At 41.1% G+C, this 18,319-nt stretch overlaps 2 protein-coding genes across 2 annotated transcripts in view; both read left to right on the top strand.

Moving 5' to 3' along the window:
* Positions 1–1,947: 1,947 nt before the first annotated feature.
* On the top strand, positions 1,948–6,504 carry fem1a (fem-1 homolog a). Its single transcript, XM_014988519.2, has one exon. It carries the CDS (start codon positions 2,151–2,153, stop codon positions 4,002–4,004), a length of 1,854 nt encoding a protein of 617 aa, XP_014844005.2. The 5' UTR covers positions 1,948–2,150; the 3' UTR covers positions 4,005–6,504.
* Positions 6,505–10,488: 3,984 nt separating this feature from the next.
* The window catches only part of LOC106918628 (receptor-type tyrosine-protein phosphatase S-like), a 92,401-nt gene continuing 84,570 nt past the window's right edge, over positions 10,489–18,319 (top strand). Inside the window, exon 1 of the mRNA XM_088014929.1 lies at positions 10,489–10,998. The gene's annotated coding sequence lies outside the window, so the exon portion shown is untranslated. The remainder of the gene's footprint in view (positions 10,999–18,319) is intronic.

Below are 18,319 nucleotides of genomic sequence, written 5' to 3'. Positions count from 1 at the left end.
TATAGATAGATACTGGAACAATTAGGACTTGGAGGAGCAGTTAGCACTTGCTGCCTTGCGGCAAGAAAATCCTGGGTTTGAATCCTGACCTGAGGATAGAAACCAGTCTCTCATGGACAAACAGATATGGAAAAATGATGGACGCCATGAATAAAATAAATGTTACAAATTTCAACGTCTTTTGTTTGTGTTTTCTGTAATAGACTGACACAAAGCACTGTGGATACATAATTTGTATATTTTGTAAACAAATTAGATATTGCGAAGTGTGGCTTTCATTTGAATTTCTACCTGAGTAAATACTATAGAGCAAGCTTTTGTTGCTACCACAGCTGAAAGTCTCTGAAACTATTCACCCTGCCTTCTTTGTAAAACAGCTTCAGCTCAGGCAGAAAAGATGGAAAATGTCAGTGAGCATCATATATTGAGACACTGATTTAGACCATTTTATAGCTCTCGTTCTGTATGCTGGAAGGCAAAACTTCACCCCAGTCTCAAGTTGTTTTGCTGCCTTGAAAAGCTTTTTCTTCCAGTATTGTTTTGTCTTTTGCTTCATCCATCATCCTATTCCTATAACTGTGAATTTGTTCCTGCTGAAGAAAAGCTTCCCCATGACATCAGAAATGCTCTGGCAACAATTTGACATACATACATACATACATACATACATACATACATATATACATACATACATACATACATACATACATACATACATACATACATACATACATACATACATACATACATACATACATACATACATACATTTAACAATTAACAAATTGTATACAAATGTAGCAGTGATAGTTTTTCTGTAGTATTTCAGCTTTAGTAAAAATGTGTTTCTTTTATCAGGTTTTAAAATATATTGTTTTTTTGTATCTCCAATGGTTGTTGTATTTTTACTAAAGGTTTATATTATGCAAGTCCAAACATTCAGATAAAAGTTACAAAGCAAACAGGACTCCATCAGTCTCTTAAAGCAATGCCATTCAGCATCCCGCAGTTTCAACAGAGCAGGTCCCTGAGAGCAATACAGGGAGTCATGGTGTGCAACAGTATTTTTATTCAAAAGAGCATGGACTGTAAATCAAGCAAGGTAGAATTATAGAAATCTTCAGAAATTGAACATTTTCCCAGAAGGACATACACTGGCATCTCAACACCTTACAGTATTGCAATCATGCCCTGGTTGTGTAAATTAGAGCTAGAACTAAGTATTTAGTTGTTTATAGCACTGACTGCAGCACTTTACATTCTCCTAGGGAAAATATTGAATCTCTCTATTTATTTTGCTTACCATTAACAGAACCATTGACGGCAAATAATACTCAAGCCTTATTTTTTACCATTAAGGTCAAATTACGGCAGTAACAGTAACCATCTGAGAGCTGTAAGCAATACTGTATGCTCACATCAGATGAAGCCTCACTTTAGTAGATGCAGGTTGTTTTACCATCACTGAAATTTATGACTTAAATTGAAAGAGGGTAAAGTAAAGTAGATTGGAAAACATGTTTCATTATATTATATTATATTATATTATATTATATTATATTATATTATATTATATTATAATTCTTTTTGTGTGTGTAAAAAAGAAAACAGCCAATGTAAAACTATGAAAAAAAATCTTATTGAAACTCATTTGTGCTGTAGGTCTAGTTCAGTTAAAGCACACAATAATAATAATAATAATAATAATAATAATAATAATAATAATAATAATAATAATAATAATAATTTTATTCAATTTGCGAGTTCGCCGTCAGCTGTCAGTCAGAGACAAAGCCTCAGGTTGATTCCAAAAACCATAACAAAGAAAGCCATCAGCTGTTGGTGATTTAACTCGCATTGACTCATGGGAAATGTAGTTTTCTGCCAATAACACTCCCTATTTTAAGTGCAAAGACTCTGAGGTAAGACTACAATACCCAGAATGCTATGCTTCACTTGTAAACAGAGACCTGTCAAAGAGCACAAACGCCATCTTGACAGCAACCTCAAAATGGCAGAAAGATATGAGTCAGAAACAGGGTCCAAACTAAGATTCCGGCGCTCCACTGCTTAAAACCAGGTACTTCAGATATTCTATAAGCAAGTGGGCATGGAGTTGGTGTGCGGTGTTACAGCACAGAGCCTGTAAAATGGATATAACCGTGGCGGTTTTTAACGCGGCCAGAGATGGTAAGCTGAAACTTATCCAGAAGTTGCTGAGCAACAAAACTCCAGAGGAGCTGGAGGCTTTAGCGGAGGAGAAAACCCAGGGCAGCACCGCGCTTCTCATAGCCTCTCGGTATGGACATTTAGAGGTCGTAGACTACCTGCTCGAACATTGTAAAGCTCATGTAGAACTCGGGGGCTCGGTCAACTTTGACGGCGAGACTATCGAGGGGGCTCCACCGCTGTGGGCGGCTTCGGCAGCGGGTCACCTCCCCGTGGTGAAGACGCTGCTGAAACACGGCGCCTCGGTAAACAACGCCACGCTAACCAACTCCACCCCGCTCCGAGCCGCTTGCTTCGACGGCCACCTGGAGATCGTTCGCTACCTGGTGGAGCACAGAGCGGACATGGAGGTCGCCAACCGCCACGGCCACACCTGCCTCATGATCTCCTGCTACAAGGGCCACAAAGAGATAGCCAAGTTTCTCCTGGACCGTGGGGCTGACGTGAACCGAAAGAGTGTGAAAGGGAACACGGCCCTCCATGACTGCGCTGAGTCTGGGAGTCTGGACATCATGAAGATGCTGCTGAAGTGCAACGCCCGCATGGAGAGGGATGGGTATGGGATGACCCCCCTGCTGGCTGCCAGTGTAACGGGTCACACTAACATTGTGGAGTATCTGGCCCACCAGCCCCGCACTTCCAGAGAGGAGCGGATTGATGCACTGGAGCTACTGGGAGCAACGTTTGTGGACAAAAAACGTGATCTGTTGGGAGCCATGAGGTACTGGAGAAGAGCTATGGAGCTGAGGGAGGCGGGCGACAAAGCTGGATCGCTGTCCAAGCCTCCGCCTGGTCCTCCCATCCCTGCCTACGGATGTGCCCAGGAGGTGAGCACTGCAGAGGAGCTTGAAGCTTTAATCACAGATCCTGATGAAATGAGGATGCAGGCCTTGCTGGTTCGTGAGCGCATCCTCGGGCCATCCCACCCGGACACATCTTATTACATTCGGTACAGGGGAGCTGTGTACGCTGACTCGGGCAACTTTGAGCGCTGTATCAGTCTGTGGAAATATGCCTTAGACATGCAGCAGAGCAACTTGGACCCCCTCAGTCCCATGACGGCCTCCAGTTTCCTCTCCTTCGCAGAGCTCTTTTCTTTTGTTCTTCAGGACAGGGCCAAAGGCACCCTGTCAACTCGCATCACCTTCCAGGACCTAATGACTGTGCTGGGGAAAAGCGTGAGGGAAGTCGAAAGAGCTGTGGCACAGAGAGACAACCCCCCAGAAGCCCCTCAGTTCAACAAGGCGCTTTCCATCATCCTCCACCTCATCTTTTTACTGGAAAAGCTCGAGTGCAACCCCGAGCAGGAACACCAAAAGAAGCACACAGTCTACCGGCTGCTCAAGCTCAACCCTCGAGGTCGGAACGGATTCACGCCGCTCCACATGGCCGTGGACAAGGAGACCACATCTGTGGGCCGCTACCCAGTGGGCCGCTTCCCCTCTCAGGCGGTGGCAGCGCTGCTCCTAGAGTGCGGCGCAGATGTCGACTCGCGGGACTGTGAGAACAACACCCCGCTGCACGTTGCCGCCAACAACGGTTGCCCGGAGATAATGGCGCTGCTGGTGAAGGCGGGGGCCCACTTCGACGCAACGAACGCTCAGAGGAAAACGGCTTACGAGCTGTTGGATGATCACAGCGGCGGCCACACGGCACTGTACCCGCTGAACTACATCACCCTTCAGTGCCTGGCAGCTCGTGCGATTGAAAAGCACAGGCTGCCTTACAGGGGACTGATCTCTGAGGAGATGGAGGCTTTCATTGAGCTCCACTGACTTCCATGAAGAGACTCCCCTTTAACAAGACATTCTGTGTTCATCATTTTCTCCACTTCTGGCTCTAATAGCAACGTGTCAGACCAAACCATAGCAATAAACCCACATCCTCTGGGAGTAGTCACTGCTTCCGATTCTGGAATAAATTTTCTGATTAAGTCACAAAGACTGTTTTAAACTTTTTGGTTTGTGGCATTGGAATGGAAAAAATGTAATGACTTTAAACTAAAGACCTCGACTCAATTTTCTAGTTCCTCTGACTTCACTTGGACTTTTACATTTAAATTGTTTGAGATTTTAAATCGAATTAAATTAAGATTTTAATTTGATTTGAATGTGACCCTCTATTAAAATGGAGTTTGCTTTATTAGTTTCTTGCTATCTTAAACTTTCTGCCCAGAATCCAATGCAACATTCAGTTATGTTGCATAAAAGGGTCCACAGAGGCACCATAGAAAATAATTCCTCAGGTTATTTAATTGGTTTTAAACAAATTACAAGATGGTCCAAAAGGTATGTACTGTCCAACAAACAAGTGATCAAAAATTAGATGAATAGTCAACAACCTGGAACTTAAACACTTTTAGTTAGCTTAACAACTTCAAAATTATCTCACATGCTTGTCAAAAGGTGTTCTAATTTTAGGTTTGAAAAAAAAAAACTAATCTAAATTTTGTTAAAGCTACCATCCTGATTTGCCAGTCCAAAGTGGTGTATCAACTTGTTTAACAGGTCAAATCTCCGTGTTAGGAAAAAGTCGACGCTTTGTTAAATGAAAGTAAACTGAAAAATAGAACATATTTACACTTTGTAAGCCAAAGCCAATTTCCAGGTCATTTTCTAATCTAGAAATCATTCTCTACCTATATCGATTGTTAATTCATCCGGCATTGTAGGTGAAGAACTTTAGACAGATGTTTTTTTTTTTCTTTTTTCTAAAAGCATCCATTGTTTTCCGTGTTGACATCGTTTATCTTATTTGGACAAAACATGGGTGCACACAATGTCACTTTAGCAATAGTTTGACAGAAAATAAACTTTCTTCAAAAGGTTTTGCTGCAAAATGAGATGGGTAAGAAACGGTGAAAAAGGCCAGACATTATTTATGTTGTGTGTAAAATGCAAAGGTACCAGAATTTTTCTTACTATTTAATTCTGGCAAATAAATGCATTTTGGAATTGCTAATATTTTTTTTGCAAACTAGTAATATTTGATTATGAGTCTAAGTTGACAATTTGAGACTTGACTTGGAACTCCTTTGTCTTGACTTTGAGCTGAACTTTTGACTTGTCTTTATTTCTTGCAACTTGAATAAAAAGACTTGAGACTTGGTTGCGACTAGCAAATTGATGACGTACTCCCACCTCTTCTGTTTTGAAGTTTCTCCAACTAAAAAGGAGCATCACACCATGATCAGGCTTTTGTAAAAAAAAATAAATAAAGGCTTCTGATTTCTGACATTCGATCAAGATATTCAGAGAAAAATCCATGGAAATGAAGTGTGGTTATGGTAGTTCAACTCTTGTTTTGTTCATTTATATATCAACTCAAACTATCAGGTTTTCCACTTGATGTCTGTTTAATATGGGAAATGTATTTAGATTACTGTGCCAAACATTCTGTTACTGACTTATCCGATTTAAAAGAAAAAAAAAAGTGCAACTTCAATCAAGGACACTAACTCAACAGTATTAGAGGACTAGTAACTTCAGTGTCTTAATATTTAAGACTGCAGTACTCTTTGTCAGCCTCTAGAACAATTACTTGAAAGACTTGGGATAATTGGCATTGATTGGATTGCACAAAATGGGCAGCAGCAAACTCAACTCTATTAGTGTTTCCAGCCTATGCAGTTTGTTTTATTTCAATTAGAGGTATTCTTTTTCTTTTTTTCCCAAGCTAAAAGTATCTGCAGAATTGTTGTTCCAAACGGCACATCCTTATTCCACAGACGGAGATAATTGACTCGGGTTGCTTCGCTCACAGTCAATTGCTGTCTTCTGAGTGTATTAGCTAAGAATGCCTTCTGAGTTTTCTCATCTTCTCTCAGTAAATTGTTTAATATTACAAAGCTTGGAAGTATGTCTACATCCATCTTCTTTCTGTAATTACACCAGCAGCTAATGTGTTCGGCTGAATGTCAATAAGACCGCTTCAGACTGTTACCGGGGATTTACAGCCGACATTTATGTGTCCACGAAAGAGTCCCACCTTTGCCCTTTAACCTCAAATGCAGCTCAGAAATGAAACGGATGGCTCCTTCAGCCGTAATTGCGTCTTAGTCTTACAAACACAAGACGATGACTTTTTTTTTTTTTGTTGTTGATCCTGTATTTATTGCTGATGTGTGAACCTGAAAGCACGCCAAGCGGCTCTGTGAACTCTGGAATCCGAACGGTCAGGCTCCTTTCTTACTGAACTCATTCATTTTACCTGATGACGGCCTGAGAGCAAAAGAGTCTTGGAGATGTCGGAATAAAATTCAGAATGAAAAGATAATGTGTGTGTCCGTGTTATCAGCTCACTTAAGAACAAAGTGGTTATTTCTTTGATTTTACTGTCATATTTTGCATTCGTAGCAATTCCAGGAGTTGCAATAGATGTCTCTATCGGGAGATTGTCGCATCAGTTCAGTTTACTCCCAGTGACGAGCTGCAGCAAATGTCAGGTCCACCTCATGCCGTGTGCAGCTATTGACAAACGAGCTCATTTCATGTCAACACAGTTCATTCCAGTTAAATTTCTAATTGTAATGCGTGTAATGTATGGCCAGTTGATCATATAACACCAATTGGTAAAAAAGTTTTCATGTCATAATTAAAATAAGCCGTCTTATTCACCCCAATGGGGTGCATGTTGCTAAACACTGATCTGTGACCTCACATTTCAGCTCTCCATCTCAAGGCTTTCCGCAGCTCATTTTAAACCTGAGAATGCCAAAATAAAGCACAAGAGAAACCTGATATTTCTGGGTCCTGAACTCCCCGAGTATAAATAGGTTGCAATTAACGTCACTGCTGCTGGGCAGCGGTGGAGACAGGGCACCCACCTTGCTAATTTTAGGGCTCTTTCTTCCCCAGCTTCAGCCCTGAAAATGGGAATACGGTAACGTAATACTGGGAGGGCGGAGTGAGTGGCAGACAGAACACACAGCCAGCAGCAGGTCGCTTTAACCTTACAGGAAGCAGACACAGCACTGAAATATTATATATATATATATATATATACTGCCGGACACTCAACCTCAGATATTTATTAGCTGCTAACATGCTTTTACTGAAGCACGATGTTGGACGATACCAGATGGCAAACTGCTCATCCTGTGCAGCAACTCACACCAGCTGTCATTAAGCTGAAATTGAAGGCCGTCTTATTTCAGAAGGTGCTTTCCCGCTGCCATAACCTTTACTGTTCGTACGCGGTGTGGAAAATTGACAAAAAGAATGGAAGTTGTTTTACCTTTTATTTACTGTTTTTCCTAAACATTTTTAAGCTTGACGTGCAATTCTTAAACTGAGCATGATCTGAAGTGGCTTATTTACTATTCAAAGCTTTGATACACCTATTTTTTTTTTTTTTTTTTTTTTTTTTTTGTCCTTTCTTGCAGAAAAGAGGGATCAGAAATCATAAACTTTGCTTTAACAGTTCGGTCCAAATTTGAGAAGTGGTCTAAATTAACAAGCATTTTTAAAAGGAATGTTTATATTACAAAAGCCAAAACATTTTTTGAAAAAAAAACCAAAACAAAAAAAAACAAATTCTCAGAAAGAAAAATATTTGCATCTGTTAAATTATAAAATTTTAAAATGAAAAAATGTGAGGGAACCCTGAACTTATGACTTCTCAGAAGACATTAATGCTGGGTTTAAATCCACGTCTGTGTGTTCGGGTGAGATATATATTTTTTGCTATATTTTTAGTTATTAAATTAAGCTTCTTTTTATTCCCTTTTGTCAATGTGCCACAGTTATGACAAAAAAAAAATAAAATAAAAAATAAACCCTCCACTAACTGAAAGCTGTTGTGATCCCCCATCTCCACAAAACACTCTATTATTAGAGAATGCGTCCACTAGATGTCAGTAGCAACAAAGGAAGGTAATGAAATCACAACCCTTTGTCTCTTTAACGCTTTGTGAAAGGCTGGAAAAATTGCTGCTTTTAGTCTGAAAGATGATGGCAGTTATCTGATTTGTAGGTCCTTTTTTCTTTTAGCAAACTTTGTCAATTTCCATGTCAACAAATTCAAAGAAAATGGCTTTTAACACACTGCTAGGGGGGGTACATAAGCGCTGGTAATGCAGCTAAATGATGATGAATCTTGGTTGACTGGAGAGTGGCTGATTCTCATTGTGTTTGCAGAGGGTAGCCAGGGGGGTCAGCGGCGAGAAATAAAAAGCTCCGTTGAGAAATTTAGTTGTGTCAGAACGACCTGCATCTCCACACTAACAACACCTTTAGGTTTCGCCCTTGTGGCTGCTAATGCTGTCATGTTGTGTGACCTAAATAAGACCAAACCTTTTATAAAAAAAAAAAAAAAGAAAGAAAAGAAAAAAAAAGAAACAAGTCAGTTCTTATATTTCTGGTAATTTATTATCAAAAGCTGAGTGGGTTTGCTTCGGTTATAGCTTTGTTTCCATACTTACAAGCCCGTTGGGTTGCAGCGCAGAGTATTAATGACTAGAGGAGCACAATGAGTGATGACATCATCCTTGTCTTTCACCACCTGCTCACACACAAGCAGAAGAAGACTCTGAAATTATATATAAGAAAGAGAATGTGAACAAATTAGCGGTCATCAGTGATTATAAATTGGACCTGATGGCACGTGTACAACATAAATGCCAACTTTGCAGACAATCAAAAAAATTAATAAACCAAAGTTCGTTAGGCAAATTTGATAAGGCATGTAGTTCTGTTGAAATGCTATCGTGAATTTATAGGGAAAACATATAAAAAGACAAATTTTATTCATTTTTCATCATTCATTATTTCATTTTCAAGGTTAAAAACATTCTTCAAATTCTGTTCAAAGTTAAGTCTGAACTCAGTTAATAATGTCTGCTTATATTGAAAAGAAATTTAATTATTTTGTACAAAGAGATATATTTCAATAATTTATAGCATTTCTGATTGAGTGTTGAATTTTTTCTTTTGTTTTATTTTTTTGTATCTCCAAGTGAAGCTCATTAAAGTTTGAATTCCAAAGTGAAGCTAATTTGTTTCAGGAAATTCTCTAAAGTTTTAAGACGCATATTTGATCTTAATTAATTGCAAACATTATTTGTCAAAAGTTCATCTCTGTTCATGTTGATGAAAACCAATTAGGTTCTCATTGAATATTATACACCATGCATAAAATTATTATTTGATCACACAAATGTGAGTGTACTTATAAGTCTGAGTGCACACTACTGTGTCTGCACTCAAAACTTTGTTCAGATATCTTTTGGATGAATTACTGCATCAGTGCAGAGGCGACCAACCTCCATGTTACTCTGGTCTTGAAGAAGGCCAGGTCTCTTTAATCTTCATTTCTGAATAAAATGGAATTTTACTTTAATTTGAAATGAGCCACAGTGAAGTCCCTTTTCTCTCCAGCTCGAGTAAGACGCTTCTGACACCTTTGGTTCACGAGTAGCTTTAGGCACAAGGAATGTGGTCTGGTTCACCTTTCTCTACCCCACTTTTTCCTTTCACTAAATTTTAAATTACATGCTTGACTGTCAGTAATTAACTGTTCTTGCTCACACTACTACTTTCTGAAACTGTCAGTGACCTCTAATTACTACAATGTCTAATGGACAACTGTCACATCAGCAGTTTGCCCAGTGATTGTTGTTAGTGACATTTCTGTTTTTAAACTCCTATTAATTCATTGCTTTTATGGAAAATTCAAATCTTCTTGAGGATCTTAATTGTGGATTTTCATTGGGTTTAAAACATAGTCTTGGAGTTTAAGAGACATAAATGCTTGCAATACAGCACTGTGCGTGGTATAAAAGGAGAAGCTAAAAGCATTATTGAAATAAGCTGCTGATATCTATTTCACAAACGGAGGTATAGTGGTAAAATAGGCTCATTATTATTATTATTATTATTATTATTATTATTATTATTATTATTATTATTATTATCGTGCTGCCGTCTTCCAGTGATATACAGCAAAATTCCTGACCAAGAGGAATGAAAAGTCCGGTCATACTGTACGTCTGCTCTGTGGGAGTTAATGCTGGACACTCTGGTTCTCTATTGTTGCCAGCAGATATAATTAGACGAAGCATTATGGCAATCTGCGAAGTTGGAAGGTGCTTATCTTCAGTTTGGCCCGTCGGGAACACAGTGGGGGCTCGACACACCGATACACAGTAGCAAGGTGCCTCAGCATCCACCTCCATGCGCCAGTCAGCGATTCGGGGACAGCCGCGGGGGGGGGGGGGGGCTGCTGAGGGGTGGAGTGGATGCGAGCTGATAATGGGGGTGATAGGGGTGATGGGGGATACGGTTGCTATTGGAGATGCTGGCTGCATCACGTCATGTGTTGGGGGGGGGAGGAGGAGGAGGAGGCGAGAGCTCCGGTAAGAGATAGGAGGAGCAGGGAGGGGGAGGAGAGAGAGAGAGGGAGAGACTGAAAGAGAGAGAGGGCATTAAGCAAGAAAGCAGGGAGCAGAGCATCGAACCAGCAGTAGCTATTTGAGGCCCCTCTCTTCCCCCCGATCAGCAATGCTCCCCCGACAGACAGGTTGAGAGCGGCAGCCCCGTGACCCGCTGCGCTCCGGAGAAGCCCGATCACATCGCACAGCCAGGAGGGAGGAAAGACACCGGCGATGTGAGCATGCAGCCTCCTCCACAAAGGCAGACCTTCTTCTGAGCGGAGCTCCGCTGCTGCCACTGGATTACAGTCATCCTCGCTGTTTCCAAGGAGGCTTCCTGCTGCCAACATCCCCACATGAATTTAGCAAACTGTCAAGAAACGGAGCACTTCCTGACCAAGGTGAGCGGCACTCTGCATTGTGTGTGTATTTTTTTATGTTTTTTTTACTGTTAATACACGGGGCAGCGGCGCACACCCCACCCAGCCAGCCTGGTTATTCTGACTTGTCGAGTAGAAACTAAAGAAAGGAAGCGTTTTCTGAAATTGTTTTATTCCAAATTGACAGTCTATGTCCTTTGTGGTTTTTCTCCACCCCCCTCCAGCCCACTTTCCAAACCCTGATCTCAGTCTGAATTAAAGATTAGGGTCTGACTGGCAAACGCGTCTGAGTGTGTTCCCCTGTCACCTTCTTCTCATTGTTGGCTGGGCAGCAGCGTGAAGGGACCAGTGCAGACTGGCAGAGCCTTTGTTCCACATCCTCTCTCATTTAAAGTGGCTTTCTTTTTTTTCTTTTTTTTTGATGGCACTATTGAAAGAAAGGAGAGTGACAATTAGTTTAGCTTTTATGCCTCATTAACAGCTGTATAATGGGGGGGTTATTTAGCAGAAGAAAATGGGGTGGGTGGGGAAAGAAAGAGGAGAAAAATACCCAGTATAACAGCTTGAATATTCATTTAAAAAAAGAAGTCTGGAAATCCTGCTATGTTTTATTCATATTTGACTGCAAACTAAAAATCCCATTATGATAATGTGATTTTGTGCTCTTCTCACGAGGCAATCATAGACACATTATGAATGCATATGGGCCATTAAACTAATATTAGAAGGACTTTAGGTGTGGAAGGCACCAGGTGGCGAAGCGGATGGACTTATTTGGAAAGACAATAGAGCGGCTGCCGCATCTGCTGCTCTGTAGCAATGCTTGAACTAAACCCATTTCCATACATAGCCACTAGTACTGTCTCTGAGACCTCCTTATTAGTGTTTGGAATTGCACTTTGAAGGATTTGTTTTTAACAGAGCCACTTAAGCGTGCAAGGCAAAATGTAATTTAATGACACATCTATTGGAGCTGACATATTCTTCCGAGGGCTGCTGTTTGTTTTGGAGGAGTTTAATCGTATAAACTCTTAATGCGTGGTTAGGGTTTTTTTGTTGCTTCCGCTTGTGTGGCTTTCTGTAAAGTGGAAAATTGCACTGTGGTGGTGAATCCGAGGGAGGTCTTCCTCCTCGCACACAAATGGACCGTTTCTTCTTCTTCTTTCTTTTTCCTCAGAAAAAGAAAGAAGTTTGCTGGTTATTCTTCCAGACCATTTCCACATCACTAATTATTTTAATCAGCCATTTTTACGCATGGATGCCTGTCTTAAGGACAATATCTCCTGCTGATTTTTACTTTGTCTTCTACCTTCACTCTTGCCAACAAAAAAGGACGCACAAGATGCTGTGATGTCAGAGAGAAAGGCACAGATCTTCAGGCTTACATAATTCTGAAAGGGAGAAGTCACAGTGAAGCAGAATGAAAGGCTGTCATTTGGAGACGGATTAAATATTTACGTCCAGGAGTCTGGACATGCTTGGTGCCACATGGATTCCATCTTGAAGCTGTCAGGTGCAGAACCTTATGAAATGATGGCATGATTTGCGATGGTATGCACATAAAAAAAAACAAAAAAAAAACATGCCACCCTGTGGCTTCAGTGGTTTTCTGTCCCATCTGTACAGTAAAGCACCTCGGGTTTCACGTCGAAGGCTTCATTGAAGATTCATTTCCAGTCTTCCACTAACTGCTTCACGCTCTGCGTCTCTCCTCTCGTGTGACCCGTTCCTTCCGTCTTCGGGGTTTCGTCAGAATACCTTGGACGCTCTCAGTCAGGGGGTTTGCTTTGCACCAGTCAGCCGGCAGGAAGGAGAGCATCAGCTCTGATACCGCGAGCGCATAGCCACCTGTATTACAAGCAGACAGACAGTTTGTTGTTGTCTATAGAGCGTTGATATTAATTGACCTTTTCAAATTCAGCCAAGCAGCAATGTTTTGGCTCCTCTCTGCTTCCTGTCTTGTTGATGCGAGGCTCGCTGGAAAAATAATCCGCAGCCATCCAGCATTCAGAAACCGTAGCATGCTCGGGCAACATCGGCTCAACAGCCGTTTGTGGTTTTTGGTGAAGACATCGGTGCAGTAATTTTTATTCTCAATTTCGTTTGAAGGTTTGAAAAAAAAAAATTATTCCTCGTAGTTGTCCAGTCAGGCGCCTGTATGAGATTCCCATAAATACAACAGCCTTGAATAAAATACTGCAGCTTCAACATATTTTATATGGTACTGCAAACCACAACAATTAATCATTTCCCTTTTTAAAAAAAATTCCAATTAAAGTAGATCTCTATAAAATCTTCAGACCCAATGAAATAGTATATTATCTTTTTAACCCCTATTCTGCAGAGTAACATTGTATAAAAAAGTCAATATTAGTTGGCTAATTTGATTCTGACTGCTCAACAATCACCCATAGCTTGCTAACTGTATTAAAACGGCCTTGTCCAATGACAGTCTTTTATTTATTTGTTTATTATTTTACCGTAAGTATGTAAGCCAGTGAAAACAGCAGCCATCTGTCCGGCAGTGCACAGCAACAACTGGGGGAGGGGCAACAATGATCTGTCCAAGTTTATCTGGAGGGGAAGTGACCGTGTGACTATTTAACACCTCAGTGTACGTTGACAACAACAGCTGAGTCACGCATGTTGTAGTCTCTGTTAGACATTTTTATTTGAACTGCTAAATGACAAAACCTTCAGTTTCAAAGCTTGAACAGGAAAGCAGAGGAGCGATGAGGGAGATATTCGTCTTATACAGTGTGAGATTTTAAGCTTCAGTTAAAGCTTTGCATCGCCACACAGTCTCTCGAGGCACGTTATCTGGAGGAGAGGTGGACAATAGGCTCACTTTTAATGCGTTTTAAGTATTTTAAACCCCAATATCCATTTCCTGTTTTACAAGGTTCTGGCGACAAAATTTGTAATTTGCACCCAATTACATACATGAGTGCTAAGATGATGTGCAGCAACTTGGCTGTAAAACATTTAGGACTGGTTTCTGCTGAGGAGACTTCATAGCATTTGACACATAATTATTCACGTCCAGGAAGATCGGACATGCATTTTTCACCTCATGAAGAACACAGAATTAAAAAATGGCGATTAGCCATTGGATTACTGATACGAAATTTTTATTTTGTGGTTATTTGTGTACTGTGTGTCTTAATAGCAGTCTGATAGGGTGTTTCTGTCTATGCAACTAATTATTTTAAACAATATTAGAACCTTGAGAGCTGCAAGACTAATTAATATGCAGATGCAACTGAAACAAGACACATATACTGTTGCAAACTGCATGCAGACTACTACTGAGCATGTTTATTTCACTGCTACCCATAACAATTAAATATCTTCATTTATATAGACTACTTGATAGCAATGGGTTGGATTAAAAATGTTTCTAGTCAATGCATGCAAAAGAGCAACATAAAAAGGCCAGGATGCATAAACTAAATGTATCAAAAGTGAACAGATTCACTTTATGCTGCAATTCTCACTTTATGAGATTTTTCGATGTCCATCCCCACTGTGCAAGTTTGGGGTCCAACCTTATTTGTAGCTCTTCAGTTTTAAAGTTTTTAGTCCCTACTCTGACTGAAGATGTGGACAAATTTGATGATTTATATTAATAGACCTTCTTAAATGGCACCTTTTCTTGTCTTTCCCATTCCCACAGTAACCTCAGTGTCGATTTACACCTATACAATTAGGCTGAAAAATTATTTTTCTAAAAAGACATGCGTACAACAACACGCATATTGCTAAGCTGAGGAACAAAAAAGGCTAGGTGATGATTAGGATAAACCCGGATAAAGGCTGGGGTGAAACAGATTATTATCGGGAACTTACACATTGAAGTCACCGATTTAAATGTAAGCAAAGATTAAAAAAGGGATAACACAAAGATGATTAAAATAAAATAAAAAATGGCTGAAATGCAGTAGGAGTACCGTGCATGTAGGATATGAGAAAGCCATTGTAATAATCATTTACATCGAGATTAAGCCTTGCAATCAACAAAATGGATGTTTTCACTCCACATAGATGCGACTGCTTGGAACGACATGAAACATAAAGGCTCATACTACAAAAAAATCATAACATGAGGTAGCACAGGCTGCACAATGCTAATTGCAAATAAGCAGATAAGTCATTTGTATTTAAACACATGTTGGACGTCCCTCTATATGTGTCGAAACCTGTTCCAGTGCCTGCTTATGCAAATATGTAGCTGAGCCTCAGTCTGTTCACTCCAAAGGATCACTCTGCCGCTCCAGACCCGCAATTATTACCTTTTCCTTCCACCGCAAGGCCATTCGCAATTACACGTGTGCTCATCACATCTCCGTGTGTGCATATATGAGTGAAGGCTAAGAGATAGGTTGTGACTTGACTGTTGCCCTTCTCCCGATGAATCACAAATTCTGATGTGTCAGCACGGATGAATAATGCACGCCGCTCCGCTACCTCTCCTCCTCCTCCTCCTCCTCCTCTGCCTCTATTCTCCACCTCTTGTCTTCAGCCATTTTCCTCTCCTTTCATCATCTCTGCCACATCTGAGGACATTGTTATCCTGCTTTTCTTGCCCCACCCCTTTCCTCATCTCCCGTCTCATGCTAAAAAGGAAGCTAGTGTTGACGCTTTCCTCTGCTGTCCTCTGGTCAACCCTCACTCTCGCCTCCCAACAGCTAGCTCATTCTTCCCCATCCTGTTCCACACACAAGTGACTATTGTGGAGCCCTCGCCAGCACGCCAGAGCCCCACGTCCTGAGCTCCCCCCACCCCCTGTTTGCAGCAAAGCCGGGCCAAAACGTGGATGCGCCGAGTTCATTACCTAATCACGGGTGGAGGCATCTATTGACGTTGCTTGACTGTTACATCTCTGACTGACGAGGGTCATTAGCTGAGTGGGACTGACGGACAAAAAGGGCTGAAAAAGCAGAAGGCGAACCGACTAATCAGAACCTGGAAAAAGAGAGAGCACCGTCAGCTTCGAAGGGTGCAGTTAGCTGCCAATAAATGGAGAACTGGTGGAATATATCCATCCTGCTTAAAGCGCCTCAGATATCCTCAGGTGTATATTCAGCCCTCTTCTCGCTGCATGCAAAGTGTGAGGTTCGGGCAAAAACCATTTGCATTGGAAGGAGGCCAAAGTTGGCAACTTTCAGATTTTGCAGAACATAAAATTATATGACTTCGCCTGGCTTTCTTTATTTCATGGAACGACGCCATGTGGACAGTAAAGCTTTCAGCAAAATTGTCACTGTATGGCACACATCAATTATTTCCAAATCATTTATGCAATTTTTATTGCGTTGCCTATAGGAAGGAACACGACAGGATTCCAGACGTACGCATTTATGCTGTGTTGTACCGGGAGTGAGCTTGAAACTTAACGATCAATAATAGTGAACCCCCGGTCTCTCTAAATAAAATTTAACATTCGCTCTGCATTCAAATATTCGTCAGTCACTTGCAGCAGCTTTAATTAAAGTTCTGAAAATATTTGTAAAAGTAAGACGCATGAGAATATTTTAATCAAAAACTGCAAGTGTGTAAGGCTAAATGACGGTGCTGCTTTAGAAGAGCTCCACAATTTGGCCCCATTTTATATGCAGAGTCCTATAAATATGCAAATTAGCCCTACCTCTGTGCCCATTACTCACCTCAATGCATCCTCTCACCCTCAACTCCGTTCAAACACTCTTGACTCTTTAGCTTGTTATTGAACGCTTAATAATGTTTCGCTAATGTCCGATAAACCGAGTCCGACGCAGCGAGCTGCTGGGATGGATGTCTTCTCTGCTGTTTTCTCGCTGTCACCTTTAACTCTTCGTGGAGGCAAACCTGCCACCTGTGCAGGGCGTTTCATCTGTTGACTGCTGGCCATAGGCACCAACTCCCCAGCAGCCTTGCAAGGATCAACGATGATATCGTCTACGACCCCTTACATTCAAAAGTTGAAAACAGTATAAAACAACCTGGACGTCTGCGACAGACTGGCGACCTGTCCAGGGTGAACCCTGCCTCTCGCCGGAAAATAGGCACCAACAACCCTCCCGACCCCACTAAGGGACAAGGGTGTATAGAAAATGGATAGATGGATGGATGGATGGATGGATGGACGGACGTCATATGTGTTTGTGGGGCTTGATATAGATCTCTACTGGTCTTAACTGGTTATATGCAAATAGATTGCACCACTGACTGGGACCCCAAAAACTGCAGTACTGTATATGGACAAGTCAAACCTGGATTGGATTGTTCATCTCTGAAAAGCTTTCGATACGTCTCTAAACGACGGCCGACAGTCCCGATGCGTCAGTGAAAACAGCCTTGCTTCTGGAGTGTTACCTTACAGAATGGAACAGGGATTACTTCAAGGAAACTTATGGCTCCATTATATCATCGCGGCTCACGGAGAGAAAACTTCAAAGCAAGAAGATTAAACTCCTCTCAGAGTCGGCGGCAGCTCTTCATGGACTGTGATAAGTGAGTTGAAGTGTGTGCGGATAGCCTCACATCTGTTTGTGGCATTTCATGATCACTTTGTCCTCACCACACTGTGGGGGGTTGGGGGAGGAGGGGGGATGCCAGTTTGGATGAAGTATTTGACGGAGGCGAGAGTAATGGCCAGTCATTCGTGGGAAGCGTCCGGGTGCAAGTCTGCTACCCTTGACATGCATTTCATCTCTTCACTTACCTCGTCGCACTCCCCATCTGATTTTGGCTTTGAGACGGAGGACAAATGCACTTTTTCTGGCCCATTAGTCCCGTTTTCAATTCTATTCACAACTTTATCGTCCCTCAAGGAGAAATTCATTTGCCGTCACAAATCTCATCTCCATCAGGAAGTCATGCAGTGGCTGGTTAGTGATGGAGGAACCGCTAAGGCTGGTCGCGTGTGTAGTCCTTAAATGGGGTCTGCTCACCAGCGTGCATACTTTCAAAAAAAATATATATATATAAAAATCTCTGAGTCAGTCTTGTTTGTAAGTTGTGTCTATTTTTTAATACCCAAAAGAAAAACATGTTTTTCACCTTTTTAAAAATAAAAAAATATATATCATTTTAAAATTGATGCACTGTTGTTGTTCTGTTTAATTTTTGTATTTTTAATTAGTCAATTTAAATTGACTAAGTTACATTTACTAAAGATTATGGACCACAAATCTGTCTATTTATGGTCTTTAAAAAGAATGTTGAGAGTCAACATTTTTTCCTATACCCTGATGGTAGTGAAATGTTGAGAAACTTTACATTTTTACCAGCTTTACAACTTCGGTTTTACCCTTAACTAGCAACACAACCGAGTGTGCGGCGTATTTTAATTTCTTCATAA

This window comes from Poecilia mexicana, unplaced genomic scaffold (genome assembly GCF_051168715.1).
Source record: "Poecilia mexicana isolate PSO_F unplaced genomic scaffold, ASM5116871v1 scaffold_17, whole genome shotgun sequence".
Lineage (NCBI taxonomy): Eukaryota > Metazoa > Chordata > Actinopteri > Cyprinodontiformes > Poeciliidae > Poecilia > Poecilia mexicana.
Note: the sequence above shows the minus strand (reverse complement) of the source record. Positions and strands in the feature narration are given on the sequence as shown.